The 21,543-nt window shown below is 45.6% G+C and overlaps 3 protein-coding genes across 17 annotated transcripts; 1 reads left to right on the forward strand and 2 right to left on the reverse strand.

Annotated features, from left to right (window-relative positions):
• Positions 1–129: 129 nt before the first annotated feature.
• PFDN2 (prefoldin subunit 2) lies at positions 130–8,336 on the reverse strand. 2 transcript variants are annotated; one of them, XM_001371892.4, is made up of 4 exons: positions 8,206–8,336; positions 930–1,018; positions 727–850; positions 130–424 (listed from the first exon to the last, which is right to left on the reverse strand). In XM_001371892.4, exons 1-4 carry the CDS (start codon positions 8,287–8,289, stop codon positions 248–250), a joined length of 474 nt encoding a protein of 157 aa, XP_001371929.1. In that variant the 5' UTR covers positions 8,290–8,336; the 3' UTR covers positions 130–247. The 2 variants fall into 2 exon arrangements, with proteins under 2 accessions (XP_001371929.1, XP_056675057.1); XM_056819079.1 differs by lacking the exon at positions 8,206–8,336 and adding an exon at positions 7,815–8,139.
• On the forward strand, positions 8,277–11,395 carry NIT1 (nitrilase 1). 4 transcript variants are annotated; one of them, XM_007484962.3, is made up of 7 exons: positions 8,277–8,416; positions 8,947–9,042; positions 9,490–9,744; positions 9,853–9,956; positions 10,281–10,414; positions 10,554–10,679; positions 10,874–11,395. In XM_007484962.3, exons 3-7 carry the CDS (start codon positions 9,500–9,502, stop codon positions 11,138–11,140), a joined length of 876 nt encoding a protein of 291 aa, XP_007485024.1. In that variant the 5' UTR covers positions 8,277–8,416; positions 8,947–9,042; positions 9,490–9,499; the 3' UTR covers positions 11,141–11,395. The 4 variants fall into 4 exon arrangements, with proteins under 4 accessions (XP_007485024.1, XP_007485022.1, XP_007485023.1 ...); XM_007484960.3 differs by lacking the exon at positions 8,277–8,416 and adding an exon at positions 8,428–8,535; XM_007484963.3 differs by lacking the exon at positions 8,277–8,416 and adding an exon at positions 8,465–8,591.
• A 234-nt stretch (positions 11,396–11,629) lies between these two features.
• DEDD (death effector domain containing) lies at positions 11,630–20,101 on the reverse strand. Of its 11 annotated transcripts, XM_007484969.3 has the most exons (6): positions 19,831–20,007; positions 14,332–14,518; positions 14,130–14,202; positions 13,807–13,914; positions 13,309–13,455; positions 11,630–12,790 (listed from the first exon to the last, which is right to left on the reverse strand). In XM_007484969.3, the coding sequence occupies exons 2-6, from the start codon at positions 14,452–14,454 to the stop codon at positions 12,414–12,416; spliced, it is 828 nt and encodes a 275-aa protein (XP_007485031.1). In that variant the 5' UTR covers positions 14,455–14,518; positions 19,831–20,007; the 3' UTR covers positions 11,630–12,413. The 11 variants fall into 11 exon arrangements, with proteins under 11 accessions (XP_007485031.1, XP_007485026.1, XP_056675055.1 ...); XM_007484964.2 differs by having other exon boundaries at positions 14,130–14,518; positions 19,831–20,101; XM_056819077.1 differs by lacking the exon at positions 13,807–13,914 and having other exon boundaries at positions 19,831–20,028.
• Positions 20,102–21,543: the final 1,442 nt, after the last annotated feature.

Genomic DNA, 21,543 nt, shown 5'->3' on the forward strand with positions numbered 1-21,543 from the left:
GAAAGTCCTAATACTGGCATTTCAGGTATCTGTTTGACTGGGCCTCTCATTCATCTGAGTGAGTTGAACTGTTTTCATTTGTTTCTATCACTTAAAATACAGGAGAAAGCCTCAGGCTAGAGCTGGGCATTGTGACCAAACCATTTATTTAACAAAAATATTACAAGAGCAGCAACAAAGAAAAATAATAATAAAGGGTGTGTGTGTAAGAGGCCTGGGGGGGAAAATGCAATAGAAGTCTTGATTTTTAGGAGACTAGCACACCAGCTGAGCTGGCCTTGGCCCCAGAGCCCTCCCCATTGTCCTTGGCCGCTGGCTTCTCATCTTCTCCCATTAACCGAATATTATGTTTCTCTCTGAACTCATTCAACTCCCTTCCCTTTGCTTGAAGCTGCTGGGTCAGTGTCTCGATGATCTTCTGAATCTGGTGGGTAAGAATTCATGTTAAATTAGAACACTAATACTACCAGGTAATAAACTGATTATAGGAGAAGTAAAGGAGAAATGTCACCTGTGGCTGCCTCTAACCAAGATCAAGCAGTTCAGCCAATGGGTTCAGAAAAAGAAATAAGACCACTATTGCCCTATTCCCTCCCATAGCCCAAAGGCTGTGGAGCCCATAAAAAGCAAGGCCCAACTCAAAGATACTTGACTGACCACAGGTCTTTTTTCCTATTCAGGGATCTCACTTTAAGTCCTAACCTCTCCCCTTTCTCAAACTCTTACCTGCTCCTTGTTACCCTCCAAGGCAGGCAGCACCTCTTTGACAGTTCGCTCCACCAGCACTCCACCAACCATTCGATAGCACTTCCTGGTTGGGTCCACCTCTCTCAGCGTATCAATCACTAGGCTAGGAAAGGAAGAAGAGTCTGAGGGTACAGCCCCACCACTGCCTAAACCCGACACCTCCCTTCCTCCAGATCTCTCACCTGTGCTCATTCAACTCCATTTCTAACTCAGCTGCTTTGGATGCCAAGCCCCTCTGTTCTTGCCGAAGGCGGTTGAAGCCAGCAACCACCTAGGTGAGAAGAGATGAGGTGAAGGTGAAAAGCCTATGGAGGCAAGGGAACAGCAGCTCTCTAGGTAGTAGCCTACATGCTAAGGGAAAAATACAAATCAGAGGTCCCAATTTGGCCTCAGTCTATACCTCTTTGAAATGGCTTCCCCTTGGGGGATGATTTTCACCAGAGAAAATGTTAGTACATTGGTACATATTAGAACTGTAAATGCATGTCTTCCCACATTTAACTGCCCCTTTGGGTTTGCATTCTCTGTATCTAGGGCTGAGATATTAGCCTAAACCCATATTGTCAAAGACATTCTCTGCCTCCTCTCCACCTGGCATGAGGACATGCCCTGCCCCTCTGTCCAACAGACCAATGTGAGCACTTCCTCTCTGCAGTGATTGGGGGGGGGGGGGGAGAAGCCCTCACACAAGTGGCTTGAAGGTGTAATTTGGGCACAAGATCTCTAAAAGGGCTGCTAACACTGGCCTAAACCTTTACCTTAATCCAGTACCCAATCTTCTACTCCTCCCTCTAATCTTTCCCAACTACCTTCCTTCTCCCATTCTTACATCCACAAAATGGTACACAGCTCTTGTCTCAGCTTTACCTCACTCACTATACAGTGTATGTATCAGGATTTGCTTTGTCCCCACTTTAAATCCTCCAGTGGCTTCTGCTGCTCAGTAGGTCACTGTAAGTCTCTCAATATTTCAATTCACCCTTCACACAGATGCCAAAGCTGACATGTTCTCAACTCCATTCAATAAATTCTAATACTTCCCTGTAAACAAGCCACCTTTTAGCACTTAAAATCCTTCATAATATGGCCCCATCTTACCTTTCCAGCCTCACTACACATTATTTCCCTCCACCTACTCCAAAACGACACCAAACTGTCAGTGGTGATTGCCCACAGCAACATTTCTATCTCTTTGCCTTTGTAAAGGCTGTCTCCCAAGCCTGGAACATCCTCTTTACCCACCTCCCTTTTTTTTTGGAATCCCTAGTTTCTTTCCAGGTTCAGCTCAAGCACCACTTTCTGCATAAGTCCTTTCCTGATCCCTCTAACTCCTGGTGTCACCCCCCTAACCCCAACCAAGGCTTCTTTTACCTACATAATATATGTGTGCTGTCAAGCCCATCAGATTATTAAGCAGGGACTGTTTGAATTTTGTCAAATCTCTAGCATCTGGCACAGCACTGTGCTGCTTAACAAAATGTAGTATCCAGTAGATGCTTAACAAAAAAATGATGGCTTGATCCCTTTGCAGAGACTCAAAATGTATTGCTTTGTGAAATTAAATCAATCCCTGAGTCATGAAGTTAAAACAACTAAGAGGAGTTAAGATACTTTAGAAAAAACGACTCATCTTAAATAAAGAGGATTGGAGATACTTTTAGGTTAAAGGTGAATTTTTAATTGGATGCCACACCAAAATAAAATCCATTTAAATTTGTTAATAGTCAAGAATTTCTGCCATTCACATATAAAATGATACTTTTAGCAGCTACACCAAACTTTAGCTGCCAATTTTTAAAAAAGCAAAATAATCCAACAAAAGCAAGCAGCAAAGCAGGATATTTCTTCACATGAGCAATATGAAACATAGAATGGTCATATTTTTAATGGAGGTTATTTCAGTTAATTTGGGGAAGGTATATTTTAAAAATGGTGGCTCAGTGAACAGAGTGCTGGGCCTAGAGTTGGGAAGATCTGACGTTCAAATCTGATCCCAGACACTTCCTAGCTATTTGACCCTGGGCAAGTAACTTAAACTTCTGCCTGACAAAAAGATCCAATTGAGAAGAAAATGGCCAATTACTCCAATATCCTTGTCAAGAAAACTCCATGGATAGTGATGGTCCACAACAAAACTGAATGACAACAATAAACTTGAGGGAAAATTTTTAAAGAAGTTTTAAAAAACAAACAAAAAACAGGAATGCTAAACCCAATCTCAGAATTTTCTATCTACAAATGATCTTTCCTATCAATCTTTTCCCCCTAAAACACGATTCCCTACCCCAATACTTATATATCTTTCTATTTCTATTTCTCTTACACCTTGTTCTTATGTTTTCTGGCATAGCCAGGGATGACCAGGATCTTTTCCAGCAGTGATTACTAAAGGAATATATATGCCTTAGCTGAAGAATCTTAGAATCTTGAAGCTGAAAAAAACCTTAATAATGAATAATTTATATGGTTTCTAATCAATTCTGTTTTTTCTGTCTGACAGCTATGTGTATTATCACTAGTATATAGGTCTATTATTATTGGTGGTGGTAGCAGCAAGAATTATCTTTTTTTTTTAATCCTTACCTTCCATCTTAAAATCAATACTAAGTATTGGTTTTAAGGCAGAAGAGTGTAAGGTAAGGGCTAGGCAGTGGGGGTTAAGTGACTTGTCCAGGATCACACAGCTCAGAAGTATCTGGGGACACATTTGAACCCAGGACCTATTGTCTCCAGGCCTGGCTATATCTACTGAGAGCTGCCTACCTCAGCAAGCATTATCTTGAAGCATTTACAATATACCAGGCACTGTACTAATCACTGGGGATAAAAACAAAAACATGGTCCCTCTACTCAGAGGTCACATTATAATGGAAGAGACAACACATAAATGATCAGAGATATATACAAGATCTATATAGATTAAGTGGAGGGGTAGGCATAGGGCTTTAAAAGAATGCATGTCCTTTATTCGAGCAATACCACTACTGGGCTTATATTCCAAAGAGATTAAAAAAAAAAAAAAAACCTAGGCAAGGACCTGTTTGTACAAAAATATTTATAGCTGCACTTTTTGTGGTAGCAAAAAAAAAAAGGAAAATGAAGGGATGTCCCTCAACTGAGGAATGGCTGGACAAATTGTGGTATATGATGGTGATGGAATAGCATAATTGTGCTATATGGAACGGTGAACAGGATGATTAATACCTACATAAACTGATACAGAGTGAAATAAGCAGAACCAGAACATTGTGGGATGATCAAATGTGATTTGACTGCTAATAAAAGCAATGCAATGATCCAGGATAATTCTGTGGGACTTAGGAGAAAGAATGCTCTCCACATCCAGAGAAAGAACAGTGGGAGTAGAGATTCATAATAAAGCATGTGCTTTATCACTTTTAATATGGGTATATGATTTGGAGTTTTGATTTTAAAGGATTATTCTTTTCCAAAAATGAATAATATGGAAATGGGTTTGAGTAATAATAAGTATGTATAACCCAGTGGAATTCCTTGTCAACTCCAGGAAGGGGGAGGGAGAAAACATGAATCATGGGGGGGGGGGGGGTACAACAAAGTTCTTCTTACTACACAAAAAATAAAATGGGGGTGGAGTAGGGAAAAGCTGCTTATAGAAGATGGGACTCAAAGCCAAATCTTGAAGGAAGCCAGGAAAGTTAGGAAGAGGAAGTGAAGAGAGTGTTCCAAGCAAGGGTCAGGAGAGTTAGAATGTCATGTGTCCAGAGCCAGCGGGAGGGCCATGTCCCTGAATCCTTGACTATATGGAGAAGAGTAAAATGTATGAAAAATTGAAAGGTAGGAAGGTGCCAGGTTTCAAAGAGCTTTGAAAACCAAAGAGGATTTTATATTTGATGCTAGAAATAATTAATATGAAGCTGATGGTAGCCGAGTAGGGAATTTGCCTGATATGGTCTGATTTATGCTGTAATAAGTTTAGTATGTAAGCTTTTTTAAAAAGTAAAGAATAGGGGCAGCGGGGTAGCTCAGTGGATTGAGAGCCAGGCCTAGAGATGGAGGTCCTAGGTTCAAATCTAGCCTCAGACACTTCCCAGCTGTGTGACCCTGAGCAAGTCACTGGACCCTCATTGCCTAGCCCTTACCACTCTTCTGCCTTGGAGCCAATATACAGTATTGACTCCATGATGGAAGGTAAGGGTTTAAAAAAAAAAAAGTAAAATAAAAATTCTCTTAAAGGAAAGGTCAGACCACATTACCCTCCTCAATAAACTGCAATGGTTCTGTATTACCTCTAGGAACAAATACAAAAGCTTCTGGCACTCAAATCCCTATGTGGCCCAGGCAGTCCCTCCTACCTTTCTAGTGTTCTCAAACCTAACTCCTCCACCCCATATTCTTCTATCAGGTGACATGAAACCTGTGGCTGTTTCCTGAAACAGATGTTCCATTTTAGCTATGGGCATTTCTCTGGCTGTTCCCCATTCTTGGAATGCTCTCTCTGCTCCTATACCTTCTGGCTTCTCTGGTCTATTTCAAGTACCAATTAGAATCATACCTTCTACCAGAAGCTTTACTCCATCTCTTAATTCCAGTGCCTTTCCTTTGTTAATTATCTCCTATTTATCCTGCATTTAGCTTGTTTCTACATATTTGTTTGCATTTTACCACTATAGTAAGTTTCTAGAGTTAGGACTAACTTTTGCCTCTTTTTGTGTACCTGGCACATAGTAGGTGCTTAATAAATGTTTACTAATAGAATCAACAGGTTCTTACAAAGACAAAAGAGAAAGCTTACATTTTATACAGATAAGGAAGCACTCCTCCCCCTACTCATTGTGAGTGTGTATATGCATGCATATGCTCTTGTTCGGAAATGTCTGACTGTGACCCCATGGTGTGCCATTTCCTTTGGCTCATTTTATGGATGAGAAACTGAGGCAAATAGGGTAAAGTGACTTACTCATGTTATGTGGTAAAAATCAACTGACCCTCACTCTGTAAGGGAGCAAAAGAATTACCCTGACAATAGTCTGCCAGAGTTTCTGGGGGTAAAATGCCCATGTCATCTCCCCTCTCTCCAAATATCTAGGGAAAAGGGGGCGATGGTCTCAGTATTCTATAGCTTCTTCAGAGCTGAGAATGGTTGTAGAGTTGTCCCTGCTTATTGTTAAGAGAGGTATTGACAATGCAAGGTTCACATCTCCCACAGGGGAGTGGCCAAAACTTGAACAGAGAGAGAAAGGCTGCAAACACAGGGTCTTTAGGGGCATGTCCTCAGTGAATGCCTGGGTCCTAGGTAGGTGGGGACCTGCTTGGAGATCTGAAAGATGTCCAGCAACTGCTTCCCCAGACTGGCAGACAGGTCACAAGGGGGAAGAGTCAGACCCTAAGAAGTGTAGAAACCAAGACTGGGGCAAAAACTAGAACACCAGATAGAAACAGAAAATTAATAGCATTTGGGTATTTTAGCCAACAGACAAAAGAATCTTTTTTTACTACATAACACTCAGACCAGTAACCATCAGGCCAAATTTGAACTCGGGCCTGGTGCATATCCACTATAGCATCTAGCTGCATGTGCGTCTATAAACAGAACTATATATCTATACACACACACACTCTCTCTCTCTCTCTCTCTAAATGCAAGATAGTTTGGGGGGAAGAGGCATTGGCAACAGGGGAAATCAGAAAAGCCCTCATGGCAGTTGGTACAATTCTCAGAGGGCTAAGCCTACAGTTAAGAAGACCTGAATTCACATCTGCCTCAGATACCTATTAGCCATTCAACCCTGGGCAAGTCACTTAACCTGGTTGCCTCAATTTTGTTACCTGTAAAATGGGGTCACAATACCACTTATTTCCCAGGGTGGCTATGAGAATCAAATGATATTTGTGTAAAACACTTATTAGCACATAGTGCCTGGTGTATAATAAACACTACATAAATGTAGCTAGCTGGTTCAGTGGATAGAGCACTGGGCTGAGTCAGAAAGCTCTAAGTTCAAATTTGGCTTCAGATACTAATGTGTCTATGGGCAAGTTCCTTAAAACTGTTTGCCTAAATCTACTGGAGAAGGAAATGTAGTATTCACTAATGCTCACTTGGGAGAGCTACAAGACAAAAGTTCATGGAGAAAATACTGTGAAGAATGGTATGCTTCCCCCCCAAAAGTAGGAAATGGTAAACCACTCCTGTATCTTTGCAAAGAAACCCCATTGCCAGTATTGGCATACTATGATCCAAGAGATCAGGAAAAATTGGACACGACTGAATTATAATAAATTATCTCCACCATTGTTATTATTTAAAAAGTAGAGAGCTTGAACTTTGAAGGAAACTAGGTTTATTTTAGCATGAGGAGTCAATAATCTATGCCATGTAACAGCAGAAAAGACTCAGAACAACGAGGCTAATTCACCCCTTACTTCTTCTGAGACTGATTTTGGACTCATGACTCCTCCAGATCAAGGAATTCCTGCCTGTGTATGTTTTCTATATTCTATAAGGGTGGGTGCTCTGTGGACTGAAATACAGTTCCCATTCCACACACACACCTCCAAATTCTCAAAAAATATTGAAGAATCATTTTAAAAATATTTTAATAAATTCAATAAATAGCTAAGGTTTAAATAAATCTAATATTTTAATAATTTCAAGTAGCTACTTTTAAAGGCTAGAAATTTCATTCTTTAGGTCAAGTATTTTGTGGCAAATCACATGCCACACTGAATGTTCCAAACCGCCTGTGGTCAAGTACAAGAAGGGTACAATTTTCCAATCACCCAATAGCAGGTGTTTCAGAATACAACTCTCCAACGTCCGGTAGATCCCCGGCGTTTGGGCGTTGCCATGGCTCCCCTCACCGATCACTCCCCTTCAGCCACTTTCTTGTAGCATTGTAGTAGTGGGGACCTCTCGGAACTCAGGTTAGCACTACGCTATTTATCCCTGAATACCAGCTGTCAAAAGCCCGCAGTGTAGATCCCTGGGAAATATCGCTCAACAAGCTGAACTGCAGGGCTAGGGCACTTGTCCACACCCTCCCATACAGCGGAATTTCCCAAGACTTGTGGATTTCAGGCCTCACGTGGCTTTCAGAGGAAGGGGCCTGGTCCTGCCCAGGTGGTCTCAGGTCCTTTCCTGGAGTCATTGGGAGTCCTGTGGCCCTGCCTCCTTTGGAGTCCTATCGGCGGTTGGAGCTGGGGGCTGCTGGGGCCGCTGTTCCACGCTCCAGTCGTGTAGGCCCACCCCCAACCGTCGTACCCACGCTCACTCTCGGCACACAGACGCCCTTTCCCAGCGCGCCTCCCGCACGCCTCCCGCCTTCTCCTTTGGCAGCGGGGGCTCCGGTTTTGCCCACGTCTGTGGCCGTAGCCAGGCGAGCCCGGGCTGCGGCGGAGGGCGCCCCACGTGCCATAGGCCCCGCCCCATGGCGCCTAACGGGAGCCGGGGTCGCCACACCAGCAACGAAAGCTCACCTGCTCCGCCGACACTGCCCCCTTGCCCGCGTTGCCGGCGCCACTGCCGCTACTCTTGTTGCACCGGTTGCTACTCTCCGCCATCTTTACCCGCCCGCTGTGCCCCAGAAGCCCAATTCTCGCCTTCTCGTGCGTCACATCCGGACACCTTGGGCTCAGCCTCCTTCAGACACTGGTGCCTTGGGCGCCATCTTGGTTAGGGGCACTTCCGGTAGGTGGGCCCACAATTTCCGGGTACCCTATGGCACCAAAACTTCAATACCTTATAGCGGGAGGCGAGAGAGGGAGCTGCGGATCGCTATCCTGTATCCCCGTAGACTCTGGCTCCATGTAGGACCCTACTCTGTGTCTTCCTCAGCTTCTACCAGAGAGCCCCTCCCCGGGTGGTATGTGGGAGGAGGGAAAGATCGAGTCGAGGAAGGGGCAGCGCCTGTCAGAGGGGTCAGGGGATGTGAACGTGGGACGCAGTACTTCCAGTTGTAAGGAGTGAGAGACTTGTACGAGGGGAGTGATCACAGCTCCGTTCTCCGCAGCGGGGGCTGAGTGCGGGCAGCAGCGAGTCAAGGCCAGCGCCCTAGGTCCTGGCCCAGCTCCACCACACACACGCCTCCCGCGGCTAGGAGAGGGGCCAGACGTCTGTCCCGGGTTCATGCCTCGTGGGCATATAAGGGGCAGCTCAGTGTCTTTAGCATTCTAGAGTTCGGGGATCTGAGAGTGTCCTAGAACCTTGATCTTCCCTAGGTTAAGCGTCACCCTCCGGAACCCGAGAAAGTGCCTGTTCCTGTTGCACTCTGCATCCAGGCTTCCTGGTCTCTCACTGTTCCGGAACTCACGCAGGTAACAGGCAAGGCCCACCGGGCACCTGAAGGCACAGCAAGTAGTACCCACTCTCCCTACCTCTAGTCTCGGAGTGGAGAGGAAAGGAAAGATTCCTATTTGGTCCTAGCAATGGGTAGAGCAATACTAGCAGTTCTTGTATTTATCTGGATGATAGTTTAGACAGCACTTAATTAACGAGCTTCTTTATGAGGTTTAAGTATTATGATGACTATTTTATGAGGTGACTGAGGCCAGGAAAGGGTAAGTGACTTATTTAAGGCGACAATTGGAAGTTCTGGTTAAGCCCTTGGTGTGATGTATTTGCTGGTTTTCTGCTGCCTCAGAGACCAAGGTCAAGGGTTCAAGATTAGGCATAGAGAATATTCCCAGTTCTCTTCTAAGGTGCACTTTATATTTGGGGGCCTATCTCCATTTGGGAATATCTGAATTTTCTTTTCTTCACAGACCTGGGACCATGGCTGTCTCCACTCTTAATAGAGGTTTGCCTCTAGTGGCAGTGTGCCAGGTGACATCAACACCAGATAAGGAACAAACTTTTGCAGCCTGCTCAGGACTAGTTCGGGAGGCTGCCAAGTTGGGTGCCTGCCTGGCCTTCTTGCCTGAGGCCTTTGACTTCATTGCACGTGATCCTGCAGAGACACTCCAGCTGTCAGAGCCACTAGGTGGGGATCTTGTGAGTCGATATGCCCAACTGGCCAGGTATGGAAGGCAGATCAGTAAAGAAGGAACATTGTAGGTTAGTAGATCCAACTTCCTTTGATGGAGATATGGTCCTGAGAAGGGTTGTGTCTGTTGCCTTCCCTGCAGGGAATGTGGACTCTGGATATCCCTTGGTGGTTTTCATGAACGGGGCCAAGACTGGGAGCAGACTCAGCGAATCTATAATTGTCATGTGCTCCTGGACAACAAAGGTAAGGCTTCAAGGCAACCCAAACTCCCTCTTCTGCTCTTTTGGGGTGCATTCCTAGAATCCCGTTTTTAGCCTCTAGCTTCCCTCTCACCTCTTTCCCTGCCCAGACCTTTGAGACAGTTAGTTTATCAAGCCCTCAAGGCCATTCCCCAGTTGAATTGCCTGAATTTTGTGCTCCTTCCGAGTCTCCTTCCTTTCCCAACCCTACTGATCTTGTAGACATGTCTGTACCTCTGGGATCTAACCATAAGCAGTTCTCTTTGGGAACAGGGAAGGTGAGGGGAATGTAGAATCATCAGCAGAGATTTTCTCTTCTACCCCCAAGGATCTATTGTGGCCACATATAGAAAGACTCACCTCTGTGATGTGGAACTTCCAGGACAGGGATCCATGTGTGAGAGCAACTCTACTGCACCTGGGCCCACTCTTGGATCACCTATCAGTACACCAGCCGGCAAGGTTGGCAGGGAGAAAAGGGAGGAGGCTAAAGTGGGGGAAAAGGATGGGAACACATTGGTGGGGGCAAGGACAGAGTATAGGAATAGCAGCCACTACACTACACAAGAGAACCTAAATATTCTGCCTTCCTCCATCCCAGGTAGGCCTGGCCATCTGCTATGACCTGCGTTTTCCAGAGCTCTCCCTTGCCTTGGCCCAGAATGGTGCTGAAATTCTCACCTACCCTTCAGCCTTTGGCTCAGTCACAGGCCCAGCCCACTGGGAGGTGAGGACCTGTGCTGAGATTATCCAGTTTAGAAAGAAATGTTGGATTTCTCTCCCGGCCCTCTTTGTCACCCAGAACCCAGTGTGGAGTGTGTTTGCTTCCAGAGTTCACTGTTCTCCTTTCCATCTAGCCAGTATGAAATCCATCTTTTTCTACCAAACACTGAGGCTTATTTCATTCATTCTCTCCCCCAGGTGCTGCTCCGGGCTCGAGCCATAGAGACACAGTGCTATGTGGTTGCAGCAGCACAGTGGGGACAGCACCACGAAAAAAGAGGGAGTTATGGACACAGTATGGTGGTAGATCCCTGGGGAGTTGTGGTCGCACGCTGTTCTGAGGGGCCAGGTCTCTGCCTTGCCCACATTGACCTGGCCTATCTGCGACAAGTACGCCAGCATATGCCTGTGGCCCAGCACCGAAGGCCTGACCTGTATGGCAATTTAGGTCGACCAGATCTTTGACACTTGCTGAGCTAGGACCTTATTCAGAGACAGTGAGGATCTGTGGCTTGGAGGCAGGACCCCAGGCCACTGAAGAACCTCTACTCTGCTTCTTTCATGGCACACAGATTTAACCAGTCGTAAAGTTCCCTCAAAATGCTTTTATGGGCTCAGAATTAGTTTTATATAGATGGGCTCTTAATTTTATGAAAACTAAAGCTACATCAAGGTCTTGAGTAGCACTGACATTGGAAAAATATAGTCATGAAGTCTCAAGTCTCGGACATCTCCTTTGGGGGTAGGGGGGAACAGCATAGCATTAAACATAAGACTAACCATAGCAAGTAGGACCTATTCATAATTCCTTGAAACGAGTCCAGGAGTGACATTGTTTGTCCCAGCACAATCCCCAGGATTAAGAGCTCTGGAGGCTATGAAAAGAGTTGTACTTGGATACACATGGGTCAAGGGAATGATTCCACCCCAAGCCAAAACAACAAGAGATAGGAATGGGCTGCAGGATACATTTATTTTCACTTGAACATGGAAGGAAAAATGCCACACACACCCCTTTCTCAGGAAATGTGTGCTACCAGCAACCCTTCCCCCCATCCTGCATACATACAGGCACTTGTGCACAAAAGTGCACATCTGAGGGGTTCTCGGGCTGTCCCAGTTCTCCCTTCTCACTGCTCCCTAGAGGAAGAGCTGACAAAGGGTAGATGAGGAACCCAGACTGGGAAAAGGGTCCCCAACCTTTGTCCCTGGGAGATGGGGAGAGAGGAAGCACCAGGGGCCAGGAGTGAGCAAGTGAAGAGGTGAGGCCATACCTTTAAAAGTGTTGTTCAATTTGTTTACAATTTCAGCAGGGTGGAGGGAATATGGTGGTAAATCCCCATAATATAACCCTGTCTCTTACCTCTCTCCAGCAAGCTCCCACACCACAGCCCTTTGGTTTCTCAGACAAAACAAAACTAGCCCTCATAAGGCCTCAGGGCAATTGAGAGAACCTCCTATTGACTCCCCAAACCACTTCAGCCACAGTTCTAAAGAGCACTCCAAGACAAGGCTGCTGCTTCCTTCTGGCCCAGGCTGGATTCCCAGGCTGCTTATGGAAGTCAGTGGGTGGGGGAGGGGACTGGGAGATACCACTTCCACTTTTTTTGTCTTTTCCTTTAAAAAAGAGGGGAGGGGGAGGTGACAGGAGGGGTATGGAGAAAACCCCAAACAGTGTGTGAACTCCAGAGGTGGGTGCTGAGCTGAGCCCCAAGATTTGTGAAAGGTGAGAGGAGGGTCAGGGCAGTGCCTGCAGCATCAAGTTCCTCAGGAGTTTCTGTCGGCCCAGCTCATAGTCCTCCTCATCCACATTCACCAGCAGCTTGATAGCCTCATGGCCCACGGCCTGTTTAAGTGAGTCTGTGATGAAGACACCTTTGAGCGCTTCCAGGAGGGAGCCGTTGATATAGTCGCGCCAGAAGGCATCGAGGTAGGTGAGCTCAGAGAACTTGATGTCACAGATGATGGAACCCAGGTCTCGGGATTTGAGGATGGTGTTGGCCTGGTTGAAACGCTCAAACTGGCGTTCAAGTGGGTCCTGCTTATTTGAGAAGACATTGCCCTGCAGAGCCGTCTCATGCTGGCAGTACTCGGCCCTCACCCGAAGCCTGATGTCTATAGGAAATAAAAGTTGAGTGCTTAGGCCATGGCCTGTTAGAAGAGATTACTGGGGGTAGAAGACCAAGGCACTATTATAAGGTAGTATTATCCCTTCTCCAGGGTAGACTGCCTCCAGGACTTCCCTAATGCATGTCTCAACTTAGGACATTTCCCTTCTATATCTCTGAATGAATCCATACTTGGTCCAAGAAGAAAAACAGTGTAAAGAAAAAGTTCGTAGTAATGGGGCACAGTAAGACCACATTTCCAAATCAACCGTGCATTTGGAGACAGAATATTAGCCTCACTGCATAAATTACGTCAACTCTTTTTCCCTCTTGAACAGGAGGAGACATAGCAGGGAGAACCTTAGGTATAATATGACCTGAAATGAATTCACAGTCACTAAAAGGACAGTAGGTCCATGACAAGAAAGGGTCAGCACCTTAACACCTTTCAACATCCCTATCCGTCAGGAAAGGAAGTATGTTTTCTCTTTTGGAGAGTAACTTCACTCCAACAAACTCCCTTACCACAGGTCTGTTTCTCCTTGGGGTCTGGTGTCACAGACTTCCGGCGCTTCCGCTGACTTACAAGTGTGGCTCTCCCTCGGATTGGCCGTTTGATGCACATCTGTTGGCCAGCATTGGGGCAGCACACCACAGGATAGTGGGGAGGCACTGGTGGGAAAAGGGGAGTAAATGAAGTAAAGCAGAGACCCATAATCATCTGTTCCACTGTTAGTTTATGAGACTGCAAATTAGTCGATTGCTGTTTTAACTCTTTCTTTGGGAAGAAGGGGAGGAGGCAGAATTAGTGGAAAGTGACAGGGAGAAAAGAACAATCATCAAACATTTTAAAATAATCCACGCAACCTAAAAGGAACAGAGTAGATTTAGGGTCATCCCCTCAGCTTTATGTGGGGCCAAAAAGAGTCAATATCCTTTTTTCCTGGTTTTGGAAGTTAGGCATAAAATAAGACTGGAATCCTCTTTATTTAGAGGAACTAAAGGACATCTACATCTTTTCACCTGATTTAGGGGTTTGGGGAGGTCCCGGCTCTGGGTTACTGTGGGCTCTGGGGGTCACGTAACGGATTGACGTTTCCTCCAGGTATTTGTCTACAAGGTCTGGGCACACTGTGTGTGGGGAGAGAAGAAAAGTAAGTCATTTAGGGAAAGATGGGATACATACACCCATACCCGCCTAATCCTGTACTAGGGGCTTTGTATGCCACTCTCAATCCAGATGCTTCAGAGGGCACACCCTGGACCATGGGTACCAGTCCTCCCCAGTCCCTCATGTACACCTTCATTAACTTCCCCAGGTTCCCAGTCCCCGATAACCCCCTCACCAGCCCGCCTCCTCTTGAGTGTGACATAGGGCAGCAGGTCATGTCGGGTGATGATTCGTAGCAGCTGCAGCACCTGTCGAAAGTTACTTTCATCACATCGGCCCTGGCGCTCCAGTGCCAACAAGAAATCTCGTCCACTTCGAATGAGGCCACGCTCGTGGTCGTCGATTACATCAACAAAAAGGAAGGAGAGGACACGCACATCTCGGTGCGTCAAGTGGGTGCCCACGATGTCAAACATGCGGTGTAGACTGTACAGTCCATGCTCCTGCTCTCCCCGCTCCTCGGGCCACACCTGGCTAGCCCGACGCTTTAGTCCCGCCATGTTGGGGACTCAGGTGCTCACTGCTCTCCAGAGCCCTTGCTCACTTGCTACGAACTCCACTGTGCTGTAAGAATAAGGGGAACACTGGTGAATTGGAGTTTGGTTCCATCCTTACCAGGAACAGTTATCCCAGCTTTGAAATCTATTCAGGGATAAGAAAACAGATTACCTTCCCCCAAGCTGACATTTTCTGCCCATTTTTAATGTCCTGTCCTTAGAAGAGGTACTGTCAAGTACCTTAGTCGTTCCCCAATCCATATCCCAGACACTTTTCAGCTCCCACTGCATCTCCTACTATAAAGATGCCTGTTTTCATACCAGTTCACGAAGATGAGAAAATCTGGTTCTTAGCTCTTAACACCTAAAATATTCCTAGTCCCCTCCTTTACAAAAAGAAAGCTGCACTAGATATAAGGAGTAACAGAAACTTAATTACAGAAGAAATCTTAGAAGTCATCATGTCTAATCTCATTTTACAGATTAGGCAAATGAAACTTGGAGAAGTGAAGACTTGTAACAGCAGAATCAGAGCTAGCCTAACTAATTGGAGTGCTCCTATGTCCTCTAGTACACTTTTTTTTTTTTAAAACCCTTACCTTCCGTCTTGGAGTCAATACTGTGTATTGGCTCCAAGGCAGAAGAGTGGTAAGGGCTAGGTAATGGGGGTCAAGTGACTTGTCCAGGGTCACAAAACTGGGAAGTATCTGAGGCCAGATTTGAACCTAGAACCTCCATCTCTAGGCCTGGCTCTCAATCCACTGAGCTACCCAGCTGCCCCCTCTAGTACACTCTTGTAGAGAATCAGCTGCTACTCCTCACCTCTCTAGTGCAGTCATCCTTTCTCCTGACTGAAACTAATTTGTCCTTGGGTCAGTCAATAAATAATAAATGTTTATGGTACCTACTACATGCCTACTATGTGCTGGGTGTACTGTGAAAAGCTACAAAGAAATGCAAAAAAGTTTCTGCTATCAAGGGTAATGATAATGACTGTACAAACAAGATACGTACAGGAAATTTGAAGATAATCAACAGATGGTAGGGACTAGTATTAAGGGGGATAAAGAAAGGCTTCCTTGTAATTAGGATTTCAGCTGATACTTGAAAGGAATTGAGGAGGTAGAGAGAAGGACAGAGAATTCCAGCCATGGAAGATGGCTAAGGAAAATGAATTGGGACATGGAATATCCTATGTAGGTCCAGACCATAGAACTGAGTTTTCTCTGAGCTTGATGAGATTATGAACCCATGATCTACATCACAGTTTTGAGAGGAATGTACACAAAAGGTCTTTAGAGTATCAGTCATGACTGCTGTATGAGATTCTAGGAACAAGAGATTTACCTATGATAAAGAAGGCCTGCTTTTTTCTGGGAGAAAAGATATCCCAGCAGGAGTGACACCAGGCAGCAAAAGCTACTGTCAGAAACCTAAGAAGACCTACTCTGCCTCTAATCATCATTCCTCCTCAGTATGTGCAAGATGGCTAAAAAGATGAACTAGAGAGTAAAGAAAATTTGTCCATTCAGGGTCAAACTAAGCAATCTTTCAAGAATAGCAGGGGAAGGTCCCAAGTTTTCAGACTTCCTCTAGTAAAGCTCCTTTCACTTTATGATCCAGGAGACCACAGTGAACCAAGTAATACCCTTGAAAATCAAGTTCTAACACATATTTCAGGTTTCTGAGCATCAAACCAATCCTTTCACTAAGATCCTGCTCACAATTTGGACACAGCTCCAGTAAAAGCCTTATCTGCTATAGCAAAGCCCAGAAACAGTAAAGGAATTGATAGCTAAAGTAACTCTCCTCTAGAGATACTTAATTAAAGAGACCTTAGGGGAAAGTTCATATTTAGGATACTGATTATTAGGACCTGGCTTGATCATTATTGTTTCAATAAGTCTAGGAAGAAAAGGGAAAGAATCAGTAGTGAAAATTCTTGGTACTCCACTAGGACTTTTGAGAGGAATGTGGCTCATACCATGATTTGAGAATTCAGATGTACCACTTCCCAAATACTCAAAGGGCCTGAGCAACCCCTGGAAAAAATAACCATACACAACCATAAAGACATAGGGATGGAAGGTCATCTAGTCTGAGCTCCTCTTTTTATAGATATGCTGATAGCCCAGAGAGGTTAACAGACTTACCCAAAGTCACACATAAGAAATAGTAGACCTAACAATCAAATTAGGTACCATAACTTCAAGTTTATCACCCTTTCCACTGTGGCCTCCACAATCTAACCATCTTCACAAGCTCACACCTCCAATTGTCTCCCAGGTAAGAACTGTTTCTTGATTCTTGATTCAGGTTGGTAAGCAGAAAACAATTATTTAAGGCTACTCCACTTTACTCCCTATTCCCAGCTGTTGGCTATGAGGGTCAGAGGATCGGCAGATAGGTAAATACCCACTTCCAAACAATCAGAATAGATTTCCCCAAGTGTCCCAAATTCAGATAATGGCCTAGTAGAGTCCTGAGTTTTTCCATAGGACAGCAACTACATCACCATCTCTCTCCCTTCCCTACCTCCCCAACCAGTACTGTAGCCACAACTGAGTAGCAACCAGGGAGAAATCTAAGATAAGTCTCAATTCTTCAGACTAAAGACATTTTGATGCTAATTTACCAAAACTATAAAGTATCACAATCATATTAACCCATAGGTAAAAAGATCACCCAAAGTTAGAGCTAGAAAAGGAGTGTAGCAGTTCAGGCAATTAATTTGTGGCTGCTGGCAGCTGCAAGGAGTAAACTGAGGCCTAGAGAGGTTAAGTGACCTTATGGTAAAGACAGTAAGGCTAGTCGGTCAAAAGCAAGTGGTAGTCTCACTACAAGCTAGCCAGACAAATTTCAAGAGGCCTAATGTAGACCCTCTTCTGGGATCACAGACCAAGTTTCTCCACAATTAATTTCAGGCTTTATTCTAGTCCTCACTATCAGATTGGTCAGTGCGACACTTCATTTTTCATTGCTTTATTCTAGGCAGAAGAACTAGGGGGTTACAAGGCTCTCAAAGATATGCCTCATGGGTCATGGGAGGAGACTGGAGAAGACCAGAGACTGCCTGGCTTAAATGATACTTGGAATAGGCCACCACATCCTTCATAATAAGGATTCAGGGGCTGGCTTGTTCAATCCCTCATCACTTGCAGGACTTGTACCCTTTTCAACCTGAATCCCATTCAGATGCCTGTATCAGAGGTGAAAGAAACAATGAATGAAATTCAGATCCTAGATTGTGAAAAAGGAAAGAATACTCCATTCCAAAGAGAAAGTCAAAGAGTCTTGATATCTGACAAACCATCAAATGGCATAAGGTGAAAATACTTCCAGTAGTTTCTCAGACCAAAAATCTTCCTCTTACCCCAACAAGACTGGGCTGGTGCCAATATGAATCTCTATATAGGATACCTAGAGTGGACCATGGAAACATCCACAAGACACAATGGGTTAGCCCACAGTGAACATTCCCTCTATCTCCTCCTTAATGAAGTGACTAAAGTTCTCTAGGCTGGGAATGAATCGGGATTGCTTCAACAGCATCTTCAGTTACCTAGACCAGATATACCAATCAGGGAGTAAAGTACCATTTATCTCAACATTTGAATCTTGAAACTCACCCCAAATAAGTTTTTCATTAACATCAAAATCACTATTCCTTCCCTTGTTCCTTGCTTTTCTTTTCCCCAGTCTCTTCCTAGCAATTATGTGCAAATGAAGAATCATAACAAACACAGGAGTCAGTTCTTGATTTCTAACAGAGAAACCCAAGCACTATTACAGAGCCATACAGGTGGTTCCAAAGACCACAGAAACAAATCTTAAGGATCTTTTCATTGAAATAACTTAACCCTAAAGCTAGAGACAAATGTAGGGCAATGTTAATCTGACCTGCCAAATACCTTAAGGCATCCCAACAGTGACTTCCCCTAAACCAAAACAAACTGAAGAAACCTCAAAAATTCCTTTGGTTCTCCTTGTCCCACACATGGCAGAGGTTACAAGTACTATGACTGCTGGGAAAACTATGTATAGTGGGTATCTAAATGCAAGAATGACACCTACCCCCAGATTTCCATGCTTCTCCAGTTCCTGTTTATGTTGTGAAACAAGAAAAGCCTAAATTGACTGCTTCCCACTACCCACCTCCTTCCAAGAATAAGGTGGATTAAGTGGCTCCATAAAGCCACAGGAGAGCATCCATCTTATTTCATATTTCTCTAACAAGGGGTAAGAGTACCCCTTGTTAGCGATATAGGACATTTTAGAACTCTGCCCCATTCATGACATGCAAGTCTTCTATTCCAGCTGCAATATACTCAGATGCCAAAATTTCACCAGGCTCTTAGGAGTCTGCATTTTCTACAGATACCAAATGACCACTCCCTCCCTGACACAGCATCATCACTAAAGGGGGAGATGGAGACTCACTTAATGGGTCTGTGGTCCTAGACAATGAATGCCCAGTTCTTTTTACCCAGGTCTCCCCCTTCCTATGACCATCTCCTTCTCACAAAATACTCCAACTTGGCATTAAGTTTCTTTGCTCTGTTCCTTTTTGAATAAAAAAAAATACAAAAGTACTCTTCTTCCGCACCCCGATATCACCTCTTAACTCCTCGCCCTCTCCCCCCAAAATAAACCCCGGCACGTTAAACTGGAAAGCTGTCGGGTAAGTCCAGGAGTTGTTGGCCTGCTCCCCCTGTCCTCAACATTCCCCCGACGAACACGGGCACGTCTCGGGGTGCCTGGGCCACCCACCTCCTCCCAGGCCGGAGGTAGCTTACGAGGTCCAACTCTGGCCGGCCCAGACCGGGGACCCCAGGACCCGAGTTTCCCAGGATCTCGCCCCAGGCAACTCATTTCCTCCGCCCCCCCCCCTTCTGCCCCGGGCCTCTTCCCCCTCCCCCCTCTCCAGCTCACACTTTTCCTCCAGCCTCGCCCTTTCCCCCATCCGACGCCGGCCGAACACGAATCCCTCCCCCAAGGCCAACTCCGTCCACCGGCCCCCCTCCCCCCTTGCCAGCCCCTCCCCAACCTGGTTCCTCACACTCCTCCTCAGCTTCTGCCCCCATACCCCCTCCTTGGCCTCCCCTCGCGTTAATTTCGGCTCGGCTCCTCCCCTTCCCCTCCGCCCGCTCCCCTACCTCGGTCCCGGTCTCCGCCCCGCCCCGGACCCACAGTTGCCCCCTCCCCTCCCCTCTCCTCGCCTCTCCTCACCTCACCTCACCTCACGGCAGCCCGACCCGTCTCCGCCCCTCCCCTCGGCTCCCCCGGGTTGGGCCCGTAGTCACCGCCTCCCCTTCCCCACCCCCAGGGCCCACCGCCTCCCAGCCCCGCCCCTCCTCCGTTCCCCCTCCCGGGCCTCACAGTCGGCTCAGACTCGGCGCCGCCATGTTGGGTCCATCAGCTCCGCTCTCCCGGGCCTTGTCTCGCGGAACAGCATCCGGGCTCTCGCCACCGCCGCCGCTGCCGCCGCCACCACCGCCACCGCCACCGCGGGCGTGAGGAAGGGGGAGGGCACGGAGACGGGCGGGGGTGGCTTCATCCGGGACACCTCGGCCTGTAACCTGGGCGGTCGTGGTGACTTCGACACCATTAAAAAGAATGGGGATGGGCAGCCATGTTGAGTGAGGGCGGCCTGGCAGTGACGGGCGCCCGAGAGCCCTGGCGTCAGAGTAAGTAGAGCAACTAGAGGCTGGTGGCCATTTTTGGTAGGGGCAAGTTGGGAGTGTTGGGGGTTCCTAGTGGGTTTGGCGTCGGGACCATAGAAAGGAATTGGAAAGGGTAGTCATGTTAATTGAGGAAAAATGGGTAGGGTGAGTGCCCGCTCTGTTCTGGCTTCACTGCTCTTGGAAAGAATAGGAAAAAGTAGCCATTGCAGATAAGGGCGGAACTGGGGAAAGATAAGAGACATATGGAGCACCTAAACTCCTGTCTCCCTGATTGTTTAAAATGCAGCTGTTCAAATTAAAAACCTCACAGTCTCACTCAAAACACACCCAAGTAAAAGGAACTGCAAAAGAAATTCATTATATGTATTCCCAGAACCAAAGGTAGAAGGGATGGAGCACATAACCTGGAGTCAAAGGACCTGAGTTCAAATCTAGCCTTAGACACTCACTAGCAATGTGACTAGGCAAATCACTTAACCCCTGTTCCCTTCAATTTCTTCAACTTCAAAATGGAGATAATAATAGCCTCCCAAAGGTGGTTGTGAGAATCAATTTAAATCATTTACAAAGTGCTTGGCACATAGTAGGTGCTATGTAAATATTTATTCCCTTCTCCTCTTTTAAACCAGTTTTCCTGTTTCTAAAAAATATTTGCCCCTCCCGAAGAATGTGAAGTGCTTAAAATTCTATGTGAATGACAGTTGTAATTATTAACTCATTTTAGAACTATGAGCATCCACCCTCAATAAAGAAGGCCAGAACTTCTAGATTGAATCAGAGTTTATTAACTAGTTGTGACCAGGGCCCAGACCTTTACTATGTTATGATTAAAATTTTTGGGTTTAAGCTGTGGCAGGTAAAAATTAGTTTCTCCCTGCAAGGAGTATTATATTTTTAGAATTTTATTTAAGATAAAGAATTTAAGAAAATACAAGTAAGAAAAGCATGTGTCTAGGTGGACCAAGAGGCCCATTCAACCTCACCTACATCATGAAAGACCCCTCTGCTTGCAAGCAGAAACAGGAAAGGAGAGCTTCAGTAGGCTTTTACAACCAGTTAAATAGAACTTTTGATCCTGCCGGGGTGAGGATCTCAGTGAGATTACAAAGCATCCTGGGAAGTGTCCAAGGACTTCTGGGGATTGGAGTTCTGGTTCATGTCTCCATTTTTACATTTTCCCGAGTGATCATTTTTGGAAAAGAAACATTTTTTCCCCAAAAGGATCATGAAAACATAATCAACTTAAAGTTTATAATAATTTGAGGATAAAAGAAAAAAAAAGAACAAAACCAGTAATTGCTGGATGCATTGACAAAAAGCCAGTTATGGGGTAGTCCCCTTTGGCATAAGAGTATACATTCAAAATAAATCAAATACACCCAAAGTTCATTCTTGATCTTCTTCTGCA

This window comes from Monodelphis domestica, chromosome 2 (genome assembly GCF_027887165.1).
Source record: "Monodelphis domestica isolate mMonDom1 chromosome 2, mMonDom1.pri, whole genome shotgun sequence".
NCBI lineage: Eukaryota > Metazoa > Chordata > Mammalia > Didelphimorphia > Didelphidae > Monodelphis > Monodelphis domestica.